The sequence below is a fragment of the Melozone crissalis genome, unplaced genomic scaffold (genome assembly GCF_028551555.1).
Source record: "Melozone crissalis strain CALT ecotype California unplaced genomic scaffold, PUWL_Pcris_2 ptg000017l_1, whole genome shotgun sequence".
Lineage (NCBI taxonomy): Eukaryota > Metazoa > Chordata > Aves > Passeriformes > Passerellidae > Melozone > Melozone crissalis.
In genome coordinates, this window is record NW_026535795.1 from 7402991 (window position 1) to 7412060 (window position 9070).

General features: G+C 63.1%; 1 protein-coding gene across 1 annotated transcript; it reads left to right on the forward strand.

Moving 5' to 3' along the window:
- Nucleotides 1-1280: 1280 nt before the first annotated feature.
- Nucleotides 1281-8529, forward strand: XKR7 (XK related 7). Its single transcript, XM_054274555.1, has 3 exons — nt 1281-1705; nt 6990-7189; nt 7271-8529. The coding sequence occupies exons 1-3, from the start codon at nt 1281-1283 to the stop codon at nt 8224-8226; spliced, it is 1581 nt and encodes a 526-aa protein (XP_054130530.1). The 3' UTR covers nt 8227-8529.
- The last annotated feature ends 541 nt before the right edge of the window (nt 8530-9070 follow it).

Genomic DNA, 9070 nt, shown 5'->3' on the forward strand with positions numbered 1-9070 from the left:
AGGCTCCAGCCAGGAGCAAGCAGCGCAGCAAGCTGAGCCTCGGGGCTGAGCCAGAGCCGGAGCCGGCCCCGCGGGCTGGGGGCTGGGGCTGTCTGCAGCAGGCAGCTGCCCGTGTGCAGCCACCGTCCCTGGAGAGCCGCCACAAAGGAGAGAAAGCCCTTTCCCCTTTCCCTTGCTGCCCTTTCCCTGCAGCCGTGCCGGGGATGCCGGCACAGCGCTGCCCCTCGAGTGAGCACACATCCCACATCCCGGGGTGCGGCCCCTCGCTCTGCCCGACACATTTGTGTCCAAACTCCCGAGGAAAACAAGCAGGAGAGGGGGAGTGGCAGCGCAAGGCAACATCTTGTGCGCCCAGCCTCCAGTGGCCTTGGTATTTCACTTTCAGGGACATTCCCAAGGCTGGAGAATAACATCTGTAACTCTTTCACGAGTTTCATTTCGGCAACAACAAAAGCCTGCTACCAAACCCCATAATTGGGGTTCTTCTCAAAGACGATACAGCTACTTTGAGCAGCCTGGTCTAGTGGAAGATGTCCCTGCTCTTGGCAAGGGGTTGGCACAAATTGATCTTTGGGGTTCCTTCTATTGATCTTTGAGGGTCCTTCAACCATCCTATGATGATTCTATGTCTCTCCCTCCAAAGCAGGGCTCATGTCGAGCCCAGCCAGTCCCTGCTGAGACCCTCTCTGGCTGCGCTGGGCAGGGTTTTGGTGGTCTGTGGTCCTGTCTTAGCCTAAGGGGAGAGGAGGCACCCACACCTCCACTCACCCGGACCTCAGGCCAAGCCTGGACTCATGGGCAGGGTCTTGCCTGGACCGAGCCTCGGGGCTGGAGAGCTGCGGGGGTACCCAGGAGCTTCCCGGGAAGCGCCGGTTCTTACTCGGTGGGCTGGGAAGGGGGAGAGGAGGAGAAAGGAGGGAGTGTGGACAGCGCGGTTCCGCCGGGACGGGGTGGGTGCACCGAGCAGGTCCGGGCGGTCCGTGCCGGCGGGGCCCGGGGCTGGGGGCCGGCCGGGGGAGGGGCCGCTTGCCCTTCCCAGCGCGGGGCGGCGCCCGGCGGCACCGAGCGCTCCTGCGGGACCCCGCGGCGCCGGCGGGGGGGCGGCTGCCCCTTCCGGCGGGGGAGCGGCGGGAGCCGCCGCGGGCTCCCGGCGCCGGGCGGGGGGAGCCGCTGTCGGCGGGCGCGGGGCGAGGCCGGCGGGGGCGGGCGCTGCCGGGGCGGGCTCCATCCCTCCGGAAGTCTCTCCCGCTCCCTCCTTTCTCCTCCTTTCCCCCGACAACATGGCCGCGAAGTCGGACGGCGGCGGCGGCGGCCCGGCCGTGCTGCTGGAGAGCCCCGAGGGCGGCGGCGGGCGGCGGGAGGCGGGCGCGGAGCCCCCGGCGCGGCGGTACCGGCTGCGGGACGGCTGCTGGGTGTTCTGCGCGCTCCTCGTCTGCTTCGCGGACGGTGCCTCGGACCTGTGGCTGGCGGCCCATTACTACGTGCGGGGGCAGCGCTGGTGGTTCGGGCTGACGCTGCTGTTCGTGCTGCTGCCCTCGCTCGTGGTGCAGATGCTCAGCCTCAGGTGGTTCGTCTACGACTTCGCCGCCAGCACCAAGGACAGCGGCGGCGGCACCAAGGACAGCGGCCCCCGCGGCTGCTGCCGCCTCTGCGTCTGGCTGCTGCAGGGCCTGATCCACCTGCTGCAGCTGGGGCAGGTCTGGAGGTACGGGGGTACCCGGGGAGTGGGGGTGCCCGGAGGGTGGGGGCACAGAGGGGATGGGGCGGCTGCAGGGCCTGATTCACCTGCTGCAGCTGGGGCAGGTGTGGCTGTGTGGGAGGTATGGGAGAACGGGGGGCGTGGGGGTATCGGGGTGATAGGGGTGCTGAGGGGATGGGGATGCTTCTAGGCTTGACACACCTGCTGCAGCTGGGGCAGGTCTGGAAGTACGAGGGTGCCTGGGGGTGAGGGTACAGGGGGCTGGGATGGGGCTGCTGCAGGGCCTGATGCTCCTGCTAAAGCTTGGGCAGGGCTGGAGGTACGTGGGGAGGGGGCACATGGGGGTCATGGAGCCAGGCGGGGCCTGGAGGGAGCGGCACAGTGCAGCAGGGACATGGGTGGGGATGACAGCATGGAGACTCCAGGAGGGGTTGGCAAGGCATGGGGAAATGGGTGGGGATGGAGAGGTGAAAGCAGGGGCCAGGCAGCTGGGGAGGCGCAGGGATCAATGTCTCTGCAGCCCCAGAAAGATGGGTGATGGAGAAGAGCTCTCAGCCATGGGCACAGGGGGGTGTGGGCAGCAGCTGTGGGTGTGGGTAGGAGCTGTGGGTGTGGGTGAGGAGCCGCAGCCCAGCTCGGTGCCACAGCCCTGCCAGCCCTGCTGCCTGGTGGTGCTGGGCCTGTTGGGGACTTGTCTGGCCATGGCAGTGTGATTCTGGGGGTGTGAAGTGACTATGCTGGGCCCTGAACAACTCAGGGCTCCTGTCCTGATCTCACTGGATGTGTGGGGTGCTGGGCAAGGAGGTGCTGGTGCTCCCCAGCCTGTCCAGGCTGCCCCATCCCAGTCCTGGGGACAGGCTGGTGGCTTGGGCAGGGCAAGCAGCAGACAGACAGGCTGGGGGAGATCAAGGCCCTTCACTGCCTCTCTGCAGACCCCCCAGCTGCACAAGGTGATGTTTTCTTGGCACCTTCCCCTGCTGTGCCACGGGCCAAGCCCTGCGCCCTCCCAGCTCCAAACCCCACTCTGGGCCAGGCACCAGCGGCTCTGGAGGAGCCAGGGCTGGCAGGGCAGACAAAGGCAATGCCCAGAACAATGCCTGGAGCCAGCAGCACTCCCTGCTCGGGTTTCCATCCTGTTTCCCCTCCTGAGTGCTGTGGTAGAGGCTCTTTGCTCGTTCCCTATTGGTGTCTGCATGTTCATTCCCCTACTCCTCCTTCTGGGATGCTCTGGGTGTTTAACTTTGTTTGACAGAGCAGCGTGTGCCGTGCTCAGCACACCTGCCAGCACACCTGCCCTCCCCATCCCCCTGACAACGGGGCCACTCTCAGGGTACTCTGGCTGCAGGGTGGGTGCAAAACCCGCTTTGGTGTGTGAGGGAGAGGACAGGAGCTCTCTGGCCCTGCCTGCAGCTGGAGTGAGCCTGACACACCTGATCCCAGCCCAAGCTGGAGCTGAGCAGCAGCCGCGGGCTTTGCTCCTGGAGGTGTCAGTCCCGCTCTTGGATCAGCTGAGCCATGGAGACTCCTAAGCCAATTAAAGCGGTAACTCTCAGCACTCACCCTCCAGGACATGTTGGTCTCAAGCAGCAGCTGAGGCTCTTTCTAATCTCTGGATTTGGGATTAGTTGGGGTGACCAGTTAAATGCAGTTTGTTAAACCCATTAGTGGGGTTGGATCCGGTGCAGGAGGATGTGGCAGTTAAAGAAGTGTTGGATAAATGCTACAGGTGAAAGAAAGCATTTTCCCTGGTCAGAGCACTGTGCCCCTTGCCAAACATCTCCCCCTTCCTGGTTTACCTGCCTCCTCCCTCACCTCTGGAGATGTCACCTCTACCAACCTCACTGCACAGCCCCGAGCCCTACCTGTGATAAAGACCCCCAGTCCCCAAAAAGAAAGCTTCTTCCCACCTGCAAAAGCAGCTGTGGGCACTGGCTCTGTGGTTATCCCTGATTAAATCTGTTGAAGTTAGCAGTCATTGGTATGTTCATGGTGCACATGCACAAGCTCCATCACAGTGGTCTCTGGAGATGCTGCTGGTGGCATAACCATGTGCCCGTGTAAGCAGCAGCAGCAAGGGCCTGTCCCCAGCTGGTCCCACACCACCACTGTGCTTGTGGGCCATGCTTGGATGGTTTTGCAGCTCAGGAATTGTTATCCATTCATGAAGTCCCCAGCTTCTTCACCAAAGCAGCTCTGCAGGGCAGGGATGCTGCTCATGCCAGTGTCCTCCTGCCTGGAAATGTGCCAGGGTCCCCTGCCTCCTCTGTGGGCTGGCAGCTGGCCAGGGTGTGCTGCAGGTCCCACTGGGCTGGGGACAGCCCTATCAGTGCCTGTGTCTGTGTCAGCACAGGGTCACACATGGTTTGGCTGCCTGGGGTCACTGGGGCCAGACCAGCAGCTCCCTCTCTTCCCCTCTCAGCCTGTGTACCCCCATCCTCTGCTGGCTCGGGGACCCAGTGCCACCCCTCAGCCCTGGTGCCAGTCTGGTAGCAGCCCAGGAGGGCAAGGTCATCCTGGGTGGGCTCATGAGGGGTGGCAGAGCTGGGACCTGCAGGTTTCCCCACCACTCTGCTCCCTAGAGCTTTGCTCTGTCTGTGTTGGGGCAGGAGCCCCCCAGCTCTTGGGGCCCCCAGCTTTGGGGTGTCAGCTTGTTCTGTGCAGGACCCAGTGCTGCCAGTCCCCACCTGGCCCACCTGGTGAAAAGGACAAGGGGCTTTTAGGGCCAGACAAAGCCTTTCCCTGAGCACAGGTGCCCTCTGGTACTCCCATCTGCCCCAAGCAGCCAGGACACCTTGGGGTGTGGGGCTGGTGGGACACAGTGGCTGCGTGACCATGTGTCACATATGTGTCACCATGCAGTGACATGGGCACATGTGCAGCTCTCCCTCATGACCTGACTTGGTAGGATGTGTAAGGGATTAAAATGGCTGTAACAGAGAAGCAATTTTCTCCTTGTTTAAATACAGGATTAAGGGATGAGATCCCAAATTATCTTCTAGGAAAATCACACTTCCCTCAGCTCACTCTGGGACCAGAGGGTCCCTCATCCTTTTCCATCTGAGGATGATGATTAGGGGATTTGTTTGCAACCAGAGCTGGGCTTTTCTCCTCATTCATTTTTTCCAGCATTTGAGAGCTGGGCTCAGTAGTTGGGAGTTGGGGGCAAACAGTGACACTGGTGACAAATCCAGCTGTAGTGGGGCTCTGACAAAACCAGTGCCCAACCAAGCCACCACCTTCCTGCTGCAGGGTTTTTGTTGGATCACTCTTTGCAATACAAAGGAGGGAGCAATTAGCCCTGAGAGCTCTCGCTGTCGGTTTCTGCCTCATCATCAGTTTTTTTGAAAATTAAATGATTTTTTTTCAAGTGATTGATTCTGTGTTTCCCGTGCAGCTGCCGTGGCGCGGGGCTGGGGAGCGCCTGCCGCGCTGGCAGCGCCGGGATCGCTCGCTGGGCTGAAACACCATGGCATGATCAAATGCAGAACAAATAAGAATCAACGTTTCATTCGGGAGACTTGATGGGAGATGAAATCTCATTTTAATGAGACCTATGGAGCTGGCTGACAGAGGGATAATTGTGCCCTTGCTGAAAGCTGGGGAGGCCACGGGTCACTTGTTGAACGGTGCAGGACCCAGGGCTGGGGCTCAGTATTGTGTGTGGGGGCTGCTCTGTGCTGTGGACAGTGGGATCACTGATGAGCCCAATTATCAAGACTAATTACAGGGACAGGATGAGGTCACCAGCTCCCAAGCCTGGTTCATGCATGGGCACCCTGGGACAGCAGTGATGCCCTGCAGCAGCCAGGGTTTTACATTGCCTCCCCTGTTGTTTGCCCCTATGCTGTGCCTTCACCCCTGGCTGCCCACTGGTTTGCTCCCCACCAGAGAGGAGGGTCCCTCACCGGGCCCTTCTGAGGGGCCCTGGCCCTGGAGGTGGCACAATGGCAGCGCTGGCCTGGCTGCCTGAGCAGGTGGCACTGGGATGCAGATCTGTGCCAGGGGCCAGGAGCCAGGTGGCCACAGCCTCTCCCCACCCCAAGCAGCGAGGCACAGGCTGCAGCAAAGGCTAAAATTAGGCGCTGCCCCGGAGGTGGAGGTTAAAACGTCACTTTGACACCAGCACAGAGAAGCCGGTGGGGGCTGGGAGTGGGGCTGGCAGGGCAGAGCAGATGGCAGCAGGGTGTCCTGGGGGCTCGGTGGCCCCAGCTGATGGCCCTCAGTGCGCTCTCCGGGCTGTGCAGCCCCGGGGTGGGAGCACTCTGCTGTCCCTGCAGCGGGAGCAGGGCTGGCTGCTGCCTCCTCCTGCTGACGGATGAGCTGAAAGTGCTGCGATCAGGCTTTCTCCCATGCTCTGGGCTGATGGAGTTGTCTGGCAGCACATTCTGGAGGTGATGGAGAAGCCGTTGCTCTGCCAGAGGATTTTATTCTCTGGGAGGAATCTGTGGCCCGATGTCCTCCTGCTGCGCCTGTTTTCCTCCTCACCCGGCTCCCTTCTCCTCCTGGCCAGCAGAGCCCTGGCCGTGGTGCAGGCAGGACTGCCCGGGGAAGCCCTGCCTGGCCAGCCCCGCGTCCCTCCCGTGGTGCCAGCTCTGGCCCGGTGCCGTGGGGAGGGTCCCTGGTGGCGGTGACTCAGCCGGGCGTGCGTCCGTGCCACGCACGGCCCTGCTGACCCCCGGCCGACCACCAGATGGCCGGGGCCAGCGTGTGGCTGAGCCTGCAGCCCTGCCAAGAGCCCAGGCAACACCGGCATGAGCGCCAGGAGCTTCCTGTGGGCAGCACGGCACAACCAGCTGGTTCCTCCATCCCGGCCGGGGCAGGAGGAAGCAGGGTGGGCTCGGCGCCAGCTGGGACCAAAATATCCCTTTTGAGAAGCAGCCGGATGTGGTGCTGGGTTGGGGCAGCCTGAATCCATGGGGGGCTGGAAAGTGAAGCTGGGGATGGGGTCCCTGTGAGGAAGCCAGACCCTGAATTGTGGGCAAGGATTGGAGTGATGGGTGGGTAGGCAGTGTATGGCTGGGTGGGCAGCATGGTGATGGCCCAGGGCTCTGGGGTGCTGAGCTGGCTTTGCACAAGCTGCCCCTTCCCAAATTGGAGTCTGGGAGAGGGGTGCATTCATCGTTGCTGCTGTCCTGCAGCTCCTGGCACTACTGGCCTAGGGAAGCTTTCCATGGTCCCAAATCAACAGGAACAGGTTGGCAGTGGTCACAGGGCATTCCTGGTGTGCACAGAGTGGGGTGAGCTCACCTGGCAGCGTGGGCTCACCTCACCCTTGGCCTGCCCCGCACAGGTACCTCCGCACGCTGTACCTGGGGCTGCAGAGCCGGTGGCAGGCCGAGCACCGGCGCCGCCACTTCTACTGGCGGATGATGTTCGAGAGCGCCGACATCAGCATGCTGCGGCTGCTCGAGGCCTTCCTCAAGAGCGCGCCCCAGCTCGTGCTGCAGCTCAGCATCATGGTGCAGCAGAACAGCATCGAGCCGCTGCAGGGTAAGGGACAGCGCTGGCAGGGGACAGGGTGAGGGGAGGGAGGTTCTGGTTCGTGTGGGCTCTCACGGCCGCTCCCCGCAGGACTCTCAGCCTCGGCCTCGCTGGTCTCGCTGGCCTGGATGATCGCGTCCTACCAGAAGGTGCTGCGGGACTCGCGGGAGGACAAGATGCCCATGTCCTACAAGGGCGCCGTGGTGCAGATCCTCTGGCACCTCTTCACCATCGCCGCTCGTGCCATCGCCTTTGCCCTCTTCGCCTCCGTGTTCCAGCTCTATTTCGGCATCTTCATCGTCACCCACTGGTGCATCATGACCTTCTGGATCATCCAGGGCGAGACGGATTTCTGCATGTCCAAGTGGGAGGAGATCATCTACAACATGGTGGTGGGCATCATCTACATCTTCTGCTGGTTCAACGTCAAGGAGGGTCGGAGCCGCTACCGCATGTGCATCTACTACATCATCACGCTGTCGGAGAACGCCGCCCTCACCATCCTCTGGTTCCTCTACTACGACCGCAAGGTCACCTCCGACTTCAACGCCTTAATCCTCGTCTGCGTGGTCAGCTCCAGCTTCGCCCTCGGCATCTTCTTCATGTTCATCTACTACTGCCTCTTGCACCCCAACGGCCCCATCTTCAGTCACCGCTCCGTGGGCTGCATCTTCCGGCAGGAGCCGCCCCCGGTGGTGCCGGGGTCCCCCGTGGAAGCCGTCACCAGCCCCCCGCGCTCGCTGCCGCGGACTACAGGGGGCGAGCGGGACGGGGCGCCGGGCGAGCGGGACAGCTGCGTGCCCGTCTTCCAGGTGAGACCCTGCGCCCCGCCGGCGCCGGCCGCCCGCGCCCCGCGGACAGAGGGGCCCGTCATCCGCATTGACCTGCCCAGGAAGAAGTACCCGGCCTGGGATGCCCACTTCATCGACCGGCGCCTGCGGAAGACCATCCTGGCGCTGGAGTACGCGTCGCCCACCACCCCCCGCCTGCAGTACCGCACCCCCGGCGCCCCCCAGGAGGTGCTGGAGTACGAGACCACCGTGTAGGTTGCGGGGCGTGAGGCTGCGGCGGGAGCGCCGGTGCCACCCGGGCCACCCTGTGTCTCCACAGCTGTTTGCCTTCCTTCGGGTTCGCCGGCGCTGCCGTGTCGCCGTGCCAAGCATCTTGTGGGCCGTGGCCGGGGAGGTCTCTTGGTGCTATCCCCTCCCCGCGCTGCCTTCCCGCAGCCCAGACCCGTCCCACCCGACGGCGGCCGCCCCCACGCCCTCCAGGGCTCGTCCTTGCCAAAATACCTCACCGGTGCCTGAGCCCAGGCGGTGGGTGCTGTGGCCCATATCAGTGGTGCAGGATGGGGACAGGGAGCACCCTGGGATGGGGCTGGGGGCTGGCAGCTGCCAGGGGCACGGTGGGGACGGTGGGCACGGTGGGCAGCACACAGGTGCCTGTGCCACGGCAGAGCCGTGGGGATGGAACGTGGCTGCACTGGGTGTGCATGCGGCTGGTGGCCCCCAGGGAGCTGGGGCAGGGACAGCCGGGGTCCATCCAGTCCCCACCATGTCTCCCACTTCCCCCAGCTCTGCCACACCAACCCGAAGTGAGCCCCTTCATATCCATCCTCAGTCCCCCCGGCTCAGGGTTGAGCCATGTCCCCAACTCCATGGGGTCTCCAATATCCTGTGGGGAATAGACCCTGGCCTGGGTGGGCCCCTCGTGGGTGGGCACGAACCTTGCACCCCTGGTTCGGAGCTGGGTCCCCAGCTGAGGCCAGGATGGTTGCACACCATCCTCCCCCCCATCCCCACAGGAACTGCTTCATCTCATTGGGTTTGTTTTCACCTGAATGGTGACATTTTGTGTGACATTTTCTACCTCCGCTGGGGCCGGGGGTGG

Bases quoted from the DNA above. Each gene is read 5' to 3' on its own strand.
- XKR7 (XM_054274555.1), top strand. From the start codon at position 1,281: ATGGCCGCGAAGTCGGACGGCGGCGGCGGCGGCCCGGCCGTGCTGCTG. The intron at 1,706-6,989 runs GTACGGGGGTAC...TGCCCCGCACAG, and splicing joins CAGCTGGGGCAGGTCTGGAG to GTACCTCCGCACGCTGTACC. The intron at 7,190-7,270 runs GTAAGGGACAGC...CGCTCCCCGCAG, and splicing joins CAGCATCGAGCCGCTGCAGG to GACTCTCAGCCTCGGCCTCG.